Genomic DNA, 19,445 nt, shown 5'->3' with positions numbered 1-19,445 from the left:
TTCACCCCCCCCCCCCCCCCCCCCCCCCAAAAAAAAAAGAAAACTGTCATTATTTACTCACCCTTGACTTGTTGCAGTTTGAGTTTCTGTTTAACACAAAAGAAGACATGTTGCGAAGCGGTAACCACTGACTTCCATAATATTTGTATTTCCTGCTATATATGTCAATGGTTAACAGTTTCCAACATTCTTCAAAATATTTTTTGTGATCATTCATTCATTCTTTTCTTCTGCTTAGTGTTTTTTATTAGGGGTCACCACAGTGGAATGAACCACCAACTTATCCAGCATATGTTTTACACAGCCCATCCAGCCGCATCCCAGCTGCAACCCAGCTTATTTAATTAACCTGTAGTGCATGTGTTTGGACTTTGGGGGAATCTGGAGCACCTGGAGGCAATGACCATTCCAGCCCATCTTTTTTGGGTGGGGGGGGCACTTTATTTTTTATGCTTGTTTTATTCAGTCAAACGCATAGCCTTGAGTAGTTTAATTGGAAAGAATTCATTAAGAATGATTGGGGTGATTGTGTATAATCTACAACCACAGACAAATACAACAGAACAGAGGTACAAATGAAATAAACAGTGCAGAGTTTTTCGGGGAAATCTAATTAGTAGACTTGTATAAAATCGTAATGATCAAGTGTAAAATAGCACTGTTGATTCAAAGCAAGAATGTTGCTGGTTCGAATCCCAGCTGGGCTAGTTGGCGTTTCTATGTGGAGTTTGCATGTTCACCTCGTGTTTGCGTAGTTTTCCTCCGGGTGCTCGTGTTTCTCCCACAGTCATGCGCCATAAGTAAATTGGATGAACTAAATGGCTGTAGAGTATGAGTGTGTGTGAATGTAAGTGTGTATGGGTGTTTTCCTGTACTGGGTTTCAGTTGGAAGGGCAGCCGCTGTATAAAACATATGCTGGAAAATTTGGTGGTTCATTCCGCTGTGTTGACCGCCTAATAAATAAGAGACTAAGCTAAAGGAAAATGAATGAATGAAACTACCATAGATCTTTATTAAAGAATCATGGAACTGAACACATCAGTTTCCAAATCATGCACTAATTGTTGGAGGTCATAACATAATTTTGTTCAAATAACTGCAGAAAAATGCAAAAAGAAATCCAATTTCTATTGGAAATTGCTGTCAGGTGAATGCATAGCTTAGTTTTTAGATGTAGGTAGAGCTGCTGATGTTATTTAAGACAGAACTACGTCTATTACTGGATTGTTTACTGTAATGCATCAACATGAGTAATAGTTTCATTAGTGTTTTGTAAGTTTGCTTTGCTAAAGGCATTGCGTTGCGCCCCCCGAGCCACCATGTTGATCAATTACAGTCAAGAAACCCAAAATCTGTTGGCGAAAGCCTGCAGATTACCTCCACAAATGCTGTCGAACTAATTACCCAGCCATCACATGACAAAACATTTTATGTGCATACTCCATTAGGCAGATGCTTAAATCATCTTTTACTGTCTGCTACTAAAAATGAGCAACAGTCCTGCGCCTGTGTCCGTATTCCTGTCTAACGCTGTTGTGTCTCCATCCCAGCAATCCATCAACGACGCCATGCACTGCTCCACGCTGACCAGGATGAGCGGGAACGGCAGCGGCGGGGAGAACGGGCGGATCGTCACACATGACTTCCCCAAAGCTGTGCAGACGCTGCCGTGCATGAGCCACGCGGCCAGCATGGGCCTGGGAGCCTCTGGCATGTGACCATCTTGACGGAGCGGCACGCGTCACATGTAACGCACGGACCTCCCGTTCACCTGCCGTCTGCCCCTCTGTCTGTCTGCCCGCCCGCAACAGACGACCGTACTGCCAAAATGCACTCCAAGACTCTTCTCAGTGAATAGCCACCAATAAAACTCTTTTCTAAAGAAAAAGAAAACGTTAAAAAAAAGAGGGGGAAAATGTGCTGCAATAACATGCCTGTGGAACTCTTGGGGGGAGGGACAGTGTTCGTTTGTGTCATGAATTAAAAAAAAAAACACTTTAAAAAATAAATACCAGAAGTTTCGTGTCCGATTCGACACTCGCGCTGTGCCAATATTATAAAAACATGTTTACTTCTGTCTGAGTGTGCAATATTTTAGTTAATATCAGTGTTCAGCAATGTTGTCTTGATTTTTCTTTGCGAGGATTGGCTCTCCTTTTTCAAATGAAATGACAAATACAGCATTTCTGTAAGTTCCTTTTCCCTTATACTTACTACAAAAGAGAACCGCCCAGCAAGTAATTTTTATGTCTAATAGATGTCTAATAGACGTCTAAAAATAGTAATCTTGGCTGAAACAAGGCTAAATTTGGGCTGTCAGTGAAAATCTAATAGACATCTAAGAATAGGCCAAAACTAGACTAGTCATCAAATAAACAGAAATCAATGACAACACTTATAAAGTCTGTCTAATTTGAAGACTAGTCTAGTTTTGGGCTATTTTTAGATGTCTGTTAGATTTTCATTGACAGCCCAAGTTTAGCTTTGTTTTAGCCAAGCTGTCTACGTTTAGATGTCTAACACAAAATTGTTTCTTAGGTAATGAGCAAGACCTAACAAAAGATTGACAATTTCCAGTGCCCCATAAACAACGTTGCTTATTTCCCTACTGATGAAACATATCAGCTCATTTAACGGCCTGTCGATAGTGTAAATACTCTGATGTAAATCTGAAAGCGAGCGAGGGATTACGTTTGATTTGTTGTCGATCGGTAGAGCATAGCTGAACTGAACTTGTTGATTATCTTGCTCTGTGATTTCCCCACCTCATGGACGTTGCATAGCTGCTACGCCTGGTTTCAGGCGCCATACCTCATCGGGACCGGGGAGCGAGACGCCACATGTTTTGATTGCCACTTCATTGGGAACACTTCCTGGGAAAGGAGTTGAGTTTGAGCTCAGCAGTGGGTAAATTGGCTGTAATGAGCTAGCCTGTCCCCATCACAAACCATCGGATCTCATTTAAGGAAAGCCTTTGTGAATGATGGTGTTGCTGCGACAAAAACGATGACAAACTACAAAACTACTATTGTACGTCCACATGGAACATTTTAAACTGTCTGCCACATCCAAATGTCAGTCATCTTGCTTATATGGGTAAAATACTCCATTAAGGCTTTTTTGACTTGCAGTGAGACAGTTCAGTTAGAAGTGAAAATTCTGCCATCATTTACTCGTGTCTCTTTCTATTGAAACATATTTCTGTTGCAGAATAAAAAATGAAAATTAAACATTTAATATATTTTGACTTAAAATGTAACTTTGTACCTCGCCATTTTGATTTATAAACTAGAGATAAGATAACATCTCAAAAATGACTTTTCAAAATTGTGAATGCGAGTATCTTGCAGTTTTCAACTTATAATAAAAAAATGGGGAATTATATATACTAAATTGCGAGAAATAAAGTTAGAATTTCAAAAATATCTAAACTAAAATAAATCCATAATTTTGACAAGGATAAAAACCTATATACAGGGTGTTCGCATGGTCTTAAAATGTCTTAAATTTCAAAAACAACATTTTAGGCCCTAAAAACTCTTGACTGAAATATTGTGTTGTAGGTCTTAAATCATTTTAAACAGGTCTTAATTTTCCTTTGTCCATGTAGAGATACTCAATTGGTACAACCAACAATCTAAAAAAAAAATGTTTAACAAAAGTAACATTGTTTTTCAATAACATTTTTTAAGTATGCTTTTGGAAAACGTGTTTGAATTTTAATGGGGCAAGTAAAAAAAAAATCCACTGGCCATTAGAAAAAAAAACTTCACATTTTTTCCTAAGTGTAAAATTTCATTCATAATGGTCTTAAAAGGGTGTTAAAAAGTCTTAAATTTGTCTTGGTGAAAGCTGCAGAAACGCTGTATGTAAACTCAGAATTTTTACGATTTTAAGTTTCTCATAAGGTAATATCTGCAATTCTGATGGGGGAAGTTCACAAGACACAAATATAAAAATAATTGCGAGACTAACTTGCAATTCGGTGGGAAAAAATTCATGACTGCATGGTATAACCTTTTGGGTTTATATGGGTTTATATCTCAAATTCGAATGTTATATTTTACAATCCTGGGAGAGAAAAAACATTAAAAGTGGAAGATATAAACCTTATATAAACCAATAAACTTCAAATCCGATGGGGGAAAAAAGGTCAGAGCTTTTTCCAAAACAAGTTATTCAGAACTTCTGTCACGTCCAAATTTACATATTGGAATTTTGAGTTTATGTATAGGTTTTTCCTCATACATTGATTACAAACTTATTTCGGTTCTTCACAAAATGTTCTATTGTGCTCCAGAAGCAAAGTTCTAGACCAATGCTTAGTAAATGATAACAGAATTTTCACTTTGTATTGAGCCATCACTTGTGGTTGTTTTCTTTTAATAAACCTAGCAACGAAAAGTGAGCAGAAAAGCCACATGATCCAAAAACAGTAGAAACACAGGCTGTTCTGTCCTGTACACACACTCCTCGAGATATAATGTTTGTGGAGATATCATTGATCGGGGCCAAGCTGACCTTTCTTAGCTCTTGGCTTCATCACTGCAGGCATTCAAAACATGGCTTCCAGCTCAACATAAACAGCTCTACCTATTCAGCCTTCCCCCTTCACACTGCCATTGTACCGCCAAATATGACACACTGTGTAGCCATCGAAACGCTTGTATTTCTCTGGCTTTTTCTTTCCATTTCCTTGACGTGTTTTATTAGACACCGAAGACTGCGGTCCTTTATGGCCTCATGTGAGAGCAGTATTTTATAAGCAGTAAAAGATTTGTAAAGTTCAAGTGAGACATTTAACATTTATACCGCCGGGAGATTTTGAAGAGTTGACTGAACTAGTGGTTTACACATCGCTGTGAAAAAAAAAAACGATGGATATACTCACTGATGTTGATTTTGATTAGTTCAGAGAGAAATCTGAGAGAAGTCTTTGTGTTTCCGCTATTACAATGTTGATAATTTTTTTTATTTTGGGGGTGTTTTAAATGCAAAAATGTATTGTTCATGCTCACTTACTTCTTGATTCCGCAATCTTGAGCATTTTTATTTGGGATGTTTTGTTGTTTTAGTTTTTGTTTGTTTATTTCCTTTTTTATCACAAAAGAGAGATGTGGTTGAATCAAATTTACTGGAAATTCATTCAATCAATAATGAATAAAATTTTTCTAAACACACTTACCAAGATCTGGGTCTTTGCCTTGCAAAAGTGGGAATCTACACTGTAAAAAAATATTTGTAAATTAACAGTTTCCGTGTTTTTTAATGCTTTTGAATTGCATTAAGAAAACTTGATCTTTTATTAGCATTTATATATATTTAATAAATTGTAATAAACTGCCAGTAACTTTATTGTGACATTACAGAATTAATTCTCTATATTTTATTTATTATACAATACACTACCTGACAAAAGACTTGTCGTTGATTCAAGATGAAAGAGCAACAAATGATAACTTGACTTCTAGTTGATCATTTAAAAAAGTGGCAGAAGGAAATTTTTTCCAATAAATCATCTGTTGAACTGCATCCCAATCATCACAAATACTTCAGAAGACCTATTGGAACCCACATAGACTCAAGATTCTCACAGAAAACGGTTAAGTTTGGTGAAGGAAAAATCATTTGGGGTTACATTTAGTATGGGAGCGTGCAAGAGATCTGCAGAGGGGATGGCAACATCAACAGCCTGAGATGTCAAGGTATTTGTGCTGCCCATTACATTACAAACAATAGGAGAGGGCAAATTCTTCAGCAGGATAGCACTACTTTTCATACTTTCAGCCTCTACATCAAAGTTCCTGAAAGCAAAGAAGGTCAAGGTGCTCTAGGATTGTCCAGCCCAGTCACCATGAACTTTATTGAGCATGTCTGGGGTAAGATGAAGGAGGCATTGAAGATGAGTACAAAGAATCTTGATGAACTCTGGGAGTCCTTCAAGAACGCTTTCTCTGCCATTTTTGATTACTTTATTAATAAGTTATTTGAGTCATTGCAGAGATGTATGGATGCAGTCCTCCAAGCTCATGGGAGTCATACACAACATTCATTCTTTTTCCACTGACAGCATGGCTTAGCCATTATAGGCAATTTTACTCAAATTCTAGTAAACTCCACAATTTGGTTAAATTAAGTAAACACACTAGAATTTTCATAGTAAGGATTACTATTCGCTTTTACAGTGTGCACCATGACATTATTTTATACTGTACATTATTTTTGTTAAGTGACAAGACTTTTGTCTAAGAAAAGTCAGACCTTACTGTCTTAATTAAATAATTAAAAATCATGGCATAATCATTTTATTTTGGTTAAATAAGCGTAATCTAGAGATCTTTGCCTTTCATATTAGCCACTTCTGGTACCAAATGATCAACTAGAAGTCAAGTTATTATTTGTTGTTCCTAAAACTTGGATAGGCAACACAACTTTTGTTAGGTGGTGTATATTGTTTCATAAAATGTCAATAAACTTTGTTAAACTGCAGAGTTGAATTTTCAACATCAAAATTTGACAGAGCAGAAATCAAGATCCCATAATGCAACTTTTAGCCATAAATAAACAAAAACACCTGTGAACAAAATACAGAGTTTTTTTTTTATCTGATATTAGTGTAATGTTTTAGAAGTTATGTCCCTTTTTTGTAATAAATACTTCCGCTTTAGGTGTGAATTAATTAGCTAAATATTAAAATGAGCGTTATTTCATGGAAATAATAAAACTGATTATAAATCCATTATGTTTTATTCATGACTTGATAAGTGGCCAATTTTATAAGATTTGTGTTTAATGTATTTCGAAGCATATCTCTAGAGCTTGACTCGCTGTTTTAATTACCTACAGGTGCATCCCACACGTATTCACTGACGTTTAACCAGTAGCACATGTTGCCTCCGACCCAATCGTTTTAGAAATTATTAATTCTTTAATCTCCGTCAGTTTAAACTCCCCTGCAGAAACAATGGAAGGAGTTAATTGGGATGCCCCATGGCTCTAATTATGGAGATATTAACAAAACGTGGAACCAAGAAACAGGTGTTTGTTCCCTCATTTTTAGCTTGGTCTGATGCCCTGCGTTGCATTTTAAGTCTATTCAAGACACGCTGTGGATATCAAAACAGCTTTACTACAGTGCGTGAAATGCAGCAGTCACAGCTGTAGCCAATATTATTCACAATCATCTCTGTGCTGAAACTTCAGTGATCGTCAATGTCTGTTGCAGTTCCTTCAGGACAAATCCTCAACCTCGAGTGAAGATGCAGAAGGTAATAACGGAAAGTTGTTGTTTTCTTTCTTTATGATTTGCTCTCCAGAGACTTATTTGTGACATTCTGTCAAGATGATTTGTTAGATGTGGTGTAATTCCACACATGATAGGCAGGCCTCTGTTGAGGCTGAATATCTCTTTTTGCATATTAGGTTTATAATCAGTTCTGCTCTATTTCCAAGTAGGACAGTTTAGTCTGAAAGCTGGCATACTGTGCGAAGCGTCAGATGTGGCTTTTTCAACATAGTCCTGTTGTTTGCCATGACACTGGAGAGGAAGATTCGTTTGTTCATGAATTATGGGTTTGTCTCTCATTTCTCTGAGGATGTGTGACACTTGTTAGCCTCCTTTACTCCTTTGATCTTCCAGAACATCGTTAATTTTTAAAGCAAAGACCATTTCCAATCTATCCTATCTATACATTCCTGTCTTTTTTTCCTTTTTTGATATTTTTGCAACTCTATATGCGTTCTGCAAAGAGAAATTGTTGGAAGCAAAGCCAAAGATGGATAGTTACTAAATGAATCAGTGTTTTGACTGAATAATTTCAGTGAAAGATTAAATGTTCGTTTATAAAGTTTCATTCCATATTTGAACAAATTGTTTAAGCACATTACACAACACATTTCTGATAAAGACAGTCTGGTTTCAGCCCTGAATAAATGTGAGTATTTAAATAAATTTGAGTGAACAATTCAATGGCTCACAGATAAAGCTGTCCCTTTTCATTCTTGAATGAATCTGCCTTTTAAAGAGCTGAAGGGATTGATTCAATGGCTTGTTTATAACTATTGTTTTGCTTTATTCCTGATTGAATCTGCATATTTGAACAAATGTTTTGTGAGAGTATGAATGATGACCGATGAAAATACATTTTGTTTATATCCTGAATGAATCACCATATTTGAACAAATCATTTGAGTCCATTATTCAGTCGATCACTAATTATGAAAGTTTTGTATCATTGCTGAATCTGTATATTTAAACAAATGATTCCATGTCTCTGCTGGCAGTCTGGTTTCATTCTTGAATAAATCTTTTGAGTGAATGATTCAGTGGCTCGCTGAAAAGCCAGCTCAGGCTCATTCTTACACGTACCACTACATAAATTTCTGGGGGGCACCAAATACATCCCAAGAGCTACGGGGTTTTTTTTGTTTGTTTGTTTTTTTGCCGTTTTTTTTTTTCACAGACCTCTGTGTATACTTTTTGAGAACTCGTGCCTGCTGTTCTTGCGTAAATCCACCAGCGGCCGCTGTTGACTGACTGACTGACTGACCGATCGACTGACCCACCCTCCACCTTCCCTAAACCAAACCAATAGTGTTTTTAAAAGCACAGATTGATGTGGTAAGTGTAAGTGCAAAAAGAAACCGCACCATACCACCCCATAGCGTTTGTTTTAAAGACGAAATGTAGCCATATAGGCTGTACATGTTTCTGGCTACATAATTTGCGATCTCCAGAAATGTGTAGTGCTACGTTTTCAAAATGAGCTTATTGGATGAAGCTGTTCCTTTTCATTCCTCATTGCCTTGAAAAAGGCAGATAGCCTTTTTTTAAACAAACAGTTTAAGAGAATGATTTAGTTTTGCTTTATTCCTGATTGAATCTGCATATTTGAACAAGTTATTTCAGTGAAAGATTCAATGGATGGCTGATCAAATAAATTCTGTTTATATCCTGAATGAATCAGCATATTTGAACAAATCATTTGAGTCAATTATTCAGTGGCTCACTAATAGAGATTTGCATCATTCCTGAATGAATCTATATTTTCAAACCGTTTAATGATTAAATGGCTTGTTAACACTCTTTTATTAAGTACACCTGTCCAACTGCTTGTGAATTGTAAAAATTTCTAATCAGCCAATCACATGGCAGCAACTCGATGCATTTAGGCATGTAGACATGGTCAAGATGATCTGCTGCCGTTCAAACTGAGCATTAAAATGATAGGAAAGGTGATTTAAGTGACTTTGAACGTGGCAAGCTTGTTGGTGCCAGACGGGCTGGTCTGAGTATTTCAGAAACTGCTGATCTACTGGGATTTTCATGCACAGCCATCTCTAGTGTTTACAGAGAATGGTCTTAAAAAGATTATATATCCACTGAGCGGCAGTTCTGTGGGAGCAAATGCTCTGTTGCCAGAGGTCAGAGGAGAATGGCCAGAGCTGATAGAAAGGCAACAGTAACTAAAATAACCACTCAGTACTACAGAGGTATGCAGAAGAGCATCTCTGAACACACATCATGCCTAACCTTGAGGAGGATGGGCTACAGCAGCAGAAGACCACACCGGGTGCCACTCCTGTCAGCTAAGAACAAGAAACTGAGGCTTCAATTCACACAGGCTCACCAAAATTGGACAATAGAAAATGGGAAAATCATTTGCCTGGTCTGATGAGTCCTTATTTCTGCTGCGACATTCTGAGTCAGAATTTGGCATCATCAACATGAAAGGATGGATCCAGCCTGCCTTGTATCAACGGTTCAGGCTGGTGGTGGTTGTGTAATTGTGTGGGGGATATTTTCTTGGCACACTTTTGGGCCCCTTTGAACCAATTGGTTTCTTGAACATGACAATGAGTTCACTGTACTCAAATGGCCTCCACAGTCACCAGATCTCAATCCAATAGCGCTAGTAAGGTGTACCTAATAAAGTGGCCAGTGAGTGTATAAAGACAGTCTTGTTACCTAGATGAATCTGTGTATTTGTATAAGTTAAGTGAATATTTCAATAGATCCCTACTAAAAACAAATTCCTGTTTCATTCCTGAGTTAAACAGCATAATTAAATCATTTGAGTGAATTATTCAATAACTTTAATAATAGCCAATCCTTAATGACCGATCATATTTGAATCATGTGGTAAGAATTCAATGGCTTTCTGTTAAATATGGTTTTGTTTAATTCCTGAATTAATCCGTGTATTTGAACACGGTTTTAACAAATGATTCAGTGTCTTAAGAGACAATGAAAAGCCCTAGCACTAATAAACCCAGATAAGTGAAGTGATACCAATTCAACTTGTGAACCAGAACTGACTGTTGTATAGATGTTCATTATCCAAACCCCCACATGCTGCAATGGCTACCATGACATGCTCCCATCGGAAAAGCCCAAGAAAAGCAATCGGTACAAAAGAACACCTCAATTTTAAGGCAGTCTAAAAGAGCAGTATGTTACCTGGTAGCCTGAGCTGTTTGATTGCTCACACTTTGACTGTGGCATTGTAATGTGTGTGATTGTGTGGGCCCGAACAGCATACATAATGAAGACACTGTGTGGGTGTGAGAGACGGCATGAGAGGATCCATGACACCTGCCACTGTGCCTCAATCCCACGCTCTTTTCTTTTCCTTTCTTTGCTCTTCTCTCATACTCCCCTCCCTGTGATTTGTATTATTTCCCATCAATCTATCCTTCTTCCTTTTGGCTGAACAATCGTGTCGTAGCCCACTCAGTCACAGCTGCTTTTATCCGAGCATCCGCATCCAGATTTCCAATAAAATACAGACATAAACATTCATGGAAATGTGACTCGCAGTGATGTGCTATAAAAAATACAAGCAAAGGATATCTTAAGTGACACACGGTGCTCTGCCCGAGCTTTCAGGCTCTGAGATTGATATTAATCATGAATTGTAAGGGGGCAGAATATTTGATCCGAGTCTGATCTGACACTACAGTCTCATCACAGAGAGGCAGAATGGCTCAGGGTGCAAGGTGGATGGATGAATGTGGTTCATAGAAGTTAACATGCATCAAGCATGACGGAAAGTCATCTCATTTTAGATCACGCTACTCCATGCTCTTTTAGGTGTAATTAAAATGGTTAAAGCATTTTTTTTTTCCTTTTTTATCGGAAGTTAAAAGAAAAGGTCCAAGACTTCTGTGAGGAAATGCACTTATCACTGATACGGCGGGGAAAATAAGTATTGAGCATGTCATGTTTTTTCCTGGGAATAGTATTCCTAAAGGAGCTGTTGACATGGAATTTAACCAGATTTTGGTAAAAACCCAAACAATACAAGCATTAAAACAAAACAAAAAACTAAATCTGAAAAATCAGTTATGTGTAATAACAATGAAATGACTCAAGGTAAAACTACTGAAACATATTTATTACTTTATATTAAAGGTTTTTTTTTTTTTTGGTGATGGCAGCTTAAAGACGCCTCTCATATGAAAAATGAAGTCATGTGAATTGCTCAGGTTTCAGTTTTTCACAGACTTCAGAGTGTAAAAATCTTAATGGTTCTGTAGGTCTCGTCTGTTTTTCGTCTGTCTCGTTATGTTTATTTCGTATTTTCTATTAGATTCAAGTCAGGTGATTTGGTTGGGCCATTCTACAGCTTTGATTTTTCTTTCTCTGAAAGCATTTCAGAGTTTTCTTGGCTGTGTTTTGTATCATTGTCCTACTGAAATGTCCACCCTGGTTTCATCTTCATCATCCTGCTAATGTAGATGTTGGACTGAAGCAGCTAATATCAATTTACAGTGACAAAGGGCAGAGGGTTGCTGAAGAACTACTGAGAGATTTCAGCTGCTGTCTGGGCTTTTACTGCCTTTCTGCATCTCTCTTTCTTCATGTGTTTAATTTTTTCCCCTGAATCATTTCATTTTATTATGCAGAACTTTAATTTGTAAACTAATTAGATTTTTCTTTGCATATGGATTTCTTTGGTTGTTACCAACATCAAGGGAAAATTTCAAGTCAACAGCACCTTTAGAAATGTTTTCTGAGAAAAAAGATGACGTGTTTAATACTTATTTTCCCCGCTGTATACTGTAGGTACCATATAATGAAAACCTGGATATAGCTAAGCGTAGTTAAATAATACAAGTTTGATACTCAAACACCATTATTTACTCGTTCTCATGAAAATCCTGTGAATGTAAAGACCACTGAAAAACAGGACAATCAGAACAAAACACAGACTCTGACATTACCCACATGATCATTAATCTGCACACCTCCAGCAACGTTTGATTGGTCACAATGCTTCATAGTGAGATAGCAAGAATGATTTCCGGACTTTAATTTCTAAGTTTAACACAGCTTATATTTCCAGTGTATGTGGATCTCTTATTTTTAAAATGAGACGGGCTTAAGCAAGAGATGGAGCAGTTAAATAGCATTCAGGTACAGAATTTGAATAACAAAATGTAATATAATACTGCAAAAATCTTATAAATAATTCAATAAAAGTATTCTTTATTAAGGTTACAAAATTCCTTGTGCTTGAATACTTTGACAGGCCTTAAAAACACATGCAAATGAAAAACTTTCCATTTTGGTACAACTCTGCACAATTCTCAGGTGTCCAGAACTGTTATAACTCGACATTGCAGGTCCTACGATGTGACTATTGGGAATGTGCATATTGCGATATTGATGCTGAAATGAACAGACAAATGCAGTAGTCTGATTAATTCTCTTTTTTTCCAGAGTTGTATTTTAATATGATTTGTATGACTTGTCATACTTTGTTGTAATTTTCCAACACTGAGATGTCAAATCTTTCAACCCCATGTTCATTGTAAATAATTGAAAGTGAGAAAAAAAAACACTCTTTATGCCTTTTACTGTAGAAAATCTGTATAGTTTATTTTAGTCATTTAGCAAATGCTTTTGACTTAAATTATATGACAAAGTTCTCCTTTACAATAAATTTTATCTTCATCTTTATTTTTTGTTGTAACTAGGGGTTTCTGATTTTTATGTTTAGCTACAATTGTCCATATAATAGTGGGAGCAATGAGTGATCCACCAAAAAACAGATTGCACATGCTACAAACACATGTATAAGAATGAGCAGGCGAGAAAAAAACAGCACTGTACTGTATTTGTGCATTGGCTCATCGTGGCCTCCCACTGTTCTGCGGTCTGTGCAAAGAGCAGAGGCCTGTTAATCACACAGACTCATCAGTGCAGTGACAGATCCCCTGTACCGCCAGCAGTCACACTAATGCACCCATGATTTCACTCCTGTCCTACAAAGCCACCTTTCACTGATTCATCCCAGCACAACCTTTGATCTCCTCTTTGAGAAGGAAATCACTAAACGGTATGCAGGGAATCAAAAGTTAAAATGAAGGCGCACCCCTTTGTCTACCGTATCCAGTTTTGTGTGCAGAAAGTTGCCGGGTAAGATGGATGGTGAAGTTAAATGAGCAACACTGAGAGCCGAAAGATGTATGGAAGCACACATGAAGCGAGACGGGATGACGGATGAACGGATTACAGAGTTGCACCGGAGCCTTGCTTGTCATTGTTGAGAGGCGAGCAGGAACAGTGAAGCAGGACAGTCCCGGCTGACCTCCAGTCTGTTATGAGCCCGACTGGGGACACAAGGGAAGAACTCCTGGAAATGCCTTCCGCTTGAGGGCGGTTTTGATTATTGTGATTGTCACGGCAAAAGTTTGTTCGAGGTGAGGGGTGAGTTGTGCGGGATGTATCTGAAGAGCGGTGGGGGGTTGTGTGTGGGACATATCTGAAGAGCGGTGGGGCATGTGCGCGCAACGTACCTGAGGAGCTGGTAGGGATGCGGTGGAGAGGGGTGCCCGATGTACTTTAAGTACCGCGCGGGAGATTCCCAGGAGATTATCATTCGTTTGCGGGCATCCGGGAGTCTCTATGCAATTGAGAGAGATGCGTAGAGTTGGGATGTCTGATATTTGACTGTTTGTATTAAAAGACAAAATTGTATTACAAATCGTTTATAAATATATTTATACATTAGGACCAGAATTGTTTTGCTATGAAGTTCATTCATTAATTTTCTTTTCGGCTTAGTCCCTTTTATTAATCTGCAGTTGCCACAGCGGAATGAACCGCCAACTTATCCAGCATTTGTTTTATGCAGCGGATGCCCTTCAAGCTGCAACCCATCACTGGGAAACACATACACGCTTATTCACACACACACATACACTACAGACAATTTAGCCTACCCAATTAACCTGTACCACATGTCTTTGGACTGTGGGGGAAACCGGAGCACCCGGAGGAAACCCACGCGAACGCAAGGAGAACATGCAAACTCCACACAGAAACGCCAACTGATTCAGCCGAGGCTCGAACCAGCAATCTTCTTGCTGTGAGGCAACAGCACTACCTACTGCACCACTGCGTCGCCTGTGCTGTGAAGTAAAATATCAAATTGTCTATGGAAAACATCGTCAATGCACCGTGACGCACAGAGATATCGAACTGAACCGAATCAATAGCATAATAATCAGAACCGAACCGTCAGACCAGTGTAGGTTCAAACCTCTAATGTTAATGGCCATAAATTTCTAGTAGCATTAATGGTTAAATGACAAAATAAACAGGATAAAATCCTAGCCTGGTTGTAAGCCTGCTCTGGAGCAGGCAAAGAATAAATTTCCATAGAGAGATATAATTTCACCTGAGTCAAGGCTAAATTCAGCCAGGGTAGCTTTAAAATCCTAGTTTAATCCCTTTTTCTTACTTTTGTGCAATATCTCTCTGCATGTGTCAACATTTTTCAGAAACCTTATATAATTGTTTTCTACTTAGTTTCTACTTCCAATTAACATCACACAACGGGCTTTATTACTTAATTGTTTTGCATCTATCAATTGGTTTCAGGTCACTTACAGAAGTGCACAGCTCATGAGCACTTTTATTGTGCTCCTTTTTTTTTTTTTGTAGATTTAGAGCTGAACTATGATTTTTATGGTAGCAATTTTTCAACTTCTTTAACATTTTTTTAACATGTTGAGTAAATTATTACTCCTTATTTATTTATTACTCCTTTTTATATATATATATATATATATTTTATATATATATTTGGCACAAACTAGCTTTTTAAGAAATACAATAAAAGCTGTACTATGAAAATGGATAAATAACTGGTGATCATTTGTGTAATAATATAGATAATTACCTTTTGCAAGAGCAATGAATGTAATAGCAGTGCAGGTCTCACATCTCATACGCAAGTTCCTGGTAGTGTCTTTGTATTCTCAAACCGTACATTACTTCTAACAAACAGAAAGCAGCACTTTTGCTTTGAGTCTAATGCGAATGTATAATAGATGCAGCCCATTTTCATTTCAGTAAACAGCATCTCTAACCTTGAATAATGGATTCAGCGCCTGCAAGAATGATCGGTGAACCTTGATCTGAGTCCATTGAAGTTTAATATCATTCTGAATGTCAGAATGCTTTACGGCAGAGAAACATAATCCGTTCTCGGCGAAGGTTGGGCTTGTCACCGAGATGTACTCAAAAACACCTCCAAATTATCTGAGATGAATTTCTATGCTTCTGTGAAAATGAACAACGTTACAATTATGGCTTAACAATCATTTCAGTTCATTCATTGGATTCAAAAACTATTTCTGGACCTTTCAGAACATCACAACCACCCCCTTAAGAGAGAGGCCAGGTTTAAGATTTTGTCATCAGGGTGTAAATATAGCCTGAAGTCCAATGACTGAATGACTCACAACACAAGTCCTAAAAAAGCCTCCATTAAAAATCTCTCCGGCGTGCTTTTCCTGAAGGAGCAACAACCTCTGAGGTTTTGAGTAGCACATCTAAAACAGCAGAACAAGCTTTTCCACTTTTTGATCCCTGAAAAACACTTGAAAGCATGTCGAGCAATGAGCGGCAGGCACATGTTGAGTGAGGTCACAGGCACTGGCTGCTCTTGAACTACGCAGACTCTCTGGTGGAATCAATATCTCAGTCCACATATTCAAAGCTGTTTTTTCTAAACTGGCAGAAGTGCACCTGATCAGCAAACGGTCATGTGAAAAACAAACTGGAGACTTGCAGCACCTGGCTTTTTTCATTAAAACTAAAAAGAATTCCTATTAGATTGTCGCATTGCTTTATTGGTGTCTAACGGAGCGTGATGACTATTTTAAAGTGAATTTTTTTTTGCTGCATGTACTCGAAAGAGTCTTTCTTTTTATATGGCTTTTTTTCCCTCTAATAACCCTTTACAATGTACACTCACCGGCCATTTTATTAGGTAAATAAGGTTTATGAGGCCACTTATCACATGCCAGTAATTCATTGCATTTAGGCAAATGGATGTGATCAAGACAATGTGCCGAATTTCAAATTGATCATCGGAATTGGGAAGAAAAATAATTTAAGAGAGGTTGAACATATGTTTGATGCTGGACTGGGTATTTCACAAACTGCTGATTTTCATGGACAAACATTTGTGGGTTTTACAGAAAATGGTTTGAAAAATCAAGAGTATGCAGTGAACAGTGCCTTGTTGGTGATGGTAAGAGGAGAAAGGTCAGATGGTTTCAAGCTGAGGTCTGCAGGAGAGCATTTCTGAACACACAACATGTCAAACCTTGAAGCAGTTGAGTTCCAGCAGCATTAGTGGAGCACACCAGGGAGAAAACTTAAGCTATAACTGACTTTTGTGGGCTCACAAAAACTGGTTGGTTGGGTCAGAACTTAGTGTAAACTGCATAAAAAAACGTGAAGCCTACCTGCTCTGTATCAGCATTTCAGGCTGATAATAGTGGTGTAATGTTGTGGAGGATATTTTCGTGTATATATACCACAGCCTACCACAGAGTATTGCTGCAGATCATGTCCATTCCTTTATGCCCATAGCTCTTGTGATTTGGTCAATTCCAGCAATATGAAATCAACTGATTTATTAAACATGACAATGAGTTACCTCCACAGTCCCTACCTAGCAGGCACAGGACGTCAACATGACGGTTGTACACCAATATTGTGGGTACGTTGCATTTTATTTGGAAATAAAGATAGTGTTGAAATCAAAACTAAAACATCAAGCCGACGTCCCTGTCCAACCTAAAATCAACCAATTATCAAATTCTTATGATGTGATCGCTTAACATTGTGTGGGCGTTAACACTATGATGTCTATCAGACATTGGATTTTGGTTGCCATACCTGACGAATAAATATCAGTATTTAATAATAATAATAATAATAATAATAATTAATAATATCTTGCATTTTATACAGCAATTTTCAGGGCTCTCAAAGCGCTTTACACATTGTGGGGAATCTCCTCATCTACCATCAGTGTGCAGCATCCACCTGGATGACGTGACTGCAACCATACTGTGCCAGACTGCAAACCACACCTGAGCTGATTGGTGGAGAGGAGAGCAATTATGATAATGGACAGAGGCCAGTGGGAAAATTTGGCCAGGAAGCCGGGGTTAAATCCCTATTCTTTTTCAAAGAACACCCAGGGATTTTTTCATGACCACAGAGAGTCGAGACTTCAGTTTACCATCTCATCCAAAAGACAGCACTCACTGAGCAGTATAAAGTGGGGTGTTAGGACCAACACAGACCGCAGGTTGATTGCCCCCTGCTGACCTCACTAACACCACTTCTGGCAGTAACCTAGCTTTCCATGTGGTCTCCCATCCAGGTACTGACCAAGCGCAGCCCTGCTTGGCTTCAGTGGGCGACCATGTGAGAGTTGCAAAGAGCTAGCTGCCCGCTATTGGACGTCAATATGATGTCAATATGACGTTGGTCTAAGATGGATGGATTTTGGTCACTTTCCAACATAACTTAAAATCAACCAAATATCAACATCATTTCACGTCGTTATTGGATGTCAAAATTATGTTGTCCTTAGAAGGTGGCTAGACAGTAGTTACGTTTCCATCCACCTATTTTTTGGATTTTGGATATGCGCATAAAAAATGGTTGCTGGAAACGCCATGATGCACACAAGTTTTGAAAACATGCATAAAAAACTAAGGCACATAACTGAGTAGAATAAACTTTTAATCCAATAAGAAAAATGTGCATAAACTACAATGGAAACACTTTTAATGAACAAATTCCAGTATGCGCATTAATAAGAGTCATGTGATTTTGTTATAAGAGATCATGTGGTGATAATGTGTGTGAATGGACAAACCAGCAGGCTGAGCACATTGTAAAACATCTGAAATGTTGTTTGGGTCATTGTAAAACGCCTTTATTAGTGTTAGTATATTATTAATGACCTCCGGAATAGTCAAGAATCTGTGTGAGGAGTAAGGTGCTCAGCTTCTTACTCCTACACCACTACCATGCATTCATTGCATGTTGGTATTGTCTTCTGAGGCGCGAGTAATTTATTAAATAAAGAAAAGATTCATGCAGCTTCTCCTACAGCAAATTCCGTTTTTACTTTTGATATTTGCTGCCAGTTAATCAGGAAGTGACTATTTTGTTCTCTTTGACTACTTTGTTGGAAACGCTGCTGTATTTGCTTGTCTTATATGCGATTTATTCCAGTTATGCGCATAAATTTAATTTGCATCTTTGGATAGAAACATAGCTGTTGAATTATGGTTAGTTGGTGTCACGACCTAAATCTAACATCTTATAAATATTAAATATTAACATTTTATAATGTTGTGTGCCTGCTTCGTATTCACATGCAGCTGAAAAATCTTCAGCAACTGTGACGCTGTAATGGCAGATTAAGTCTTTACCACAGGGATGCAAGATAGTTCTGAACGTAGAGGTGGCTCTAATCTGGAACCAGCAAGGTGTGCCTAATAAAGTGGCCAGTGAGTACATGTCATATAGGAAAACACTGTATTGCTCAATGTGGAAAAAGACATATTTACAAACATAGTCACATAATTGGCAGTCTTTTGCATTTCTAAGCCCGTATTCAATAAAGGGCAAACTATATCAGCTCATAACAAAGTGCTGCACAACTAAACTGATAATTAATCTTGTCACACAGTTGTGACATTTAAGTTTCTTTCCTTTGGAGCACGGTTTTCCTGTTCCTGACTCAATCTATGGCCTGATGGGTCTTTAACAAGAGTACAAATTCTACATTCACGAGCATCCACTGGACCATTGCACTGGAATGCAAATAGGTTGGCTTCGGAGAGGGAAAGTGTGCTGGAGTGCCATGTCCTATTGTGGATTTTTTAAAGACATGGCATTTTTGATGATTATTCTAATCCCACCAAGGACCTCTTAGTCTGAACTTTCCTTATCTCCCGCTCCCAGTCATTCTCTCATTAAAAGGCAATCACAGGCCACCAGCTCTAATAAACCTGCAAGTTCCTGTTTGAAATAGGGTGAAAATTGACAATTCTGAAGTCTGCTGTTTCCTTTCATGATACGGTAAAAATGGTGAAATCCTTCATCTAGTGATTT

At 38.0% G+C, this 19,445-nt stretch overlaps 1 protein-coding gene across 3 annotated transcripts in view; it reads left to right on the top strand.

Moving 5' to 3' along the window:
• gria1a (glutamate receptor, ionotropic, AMPA 1a) overlaps nt 1-3,225 on the top strand; it is a 146,162-nt gene extending 142,937 nt beyond the window's left edge. For 2 of the 3 annotated variants that reach the window (XM_056472346.1, XM_056472343.1), the window contains exon 16: nt 1,552-3,225. In XM_056472346.1, the coding sequence (XP_056328321.1) occupies nt 1,552-1,719 (168 nt within the window). In that variant the 3' untranslated portion in view covers nt 1,720-3,225. The remainder of the gene's footprint in view (nt 1-1,551) is intronic. The other variant, XM_056472345.1, reaches the window with a different exon arrangement.
• The last annotated feature ends 16,220 nt before the right edge of the window (nt 3,226-19,445 follow it).

Source organism: Danio aesculapii, chromosome 14, assembly GCF_903798145.1.
Source record: "Danio aesculapii chromosome 14, fDanAes4.1, whole genome shotgun sequence".
Taxonomy (NCBI): Eukaryota; Metazoa; Chordata; class Actinopteri; order Cypriniformes; family Danionidae; genus Danio; species Danio aesculapii.
The sequence above is the reverse complement of the archived record's forward strand: the minus strand, read 5'-3'. Positions and strand labels throughout refer to the sequence as shown.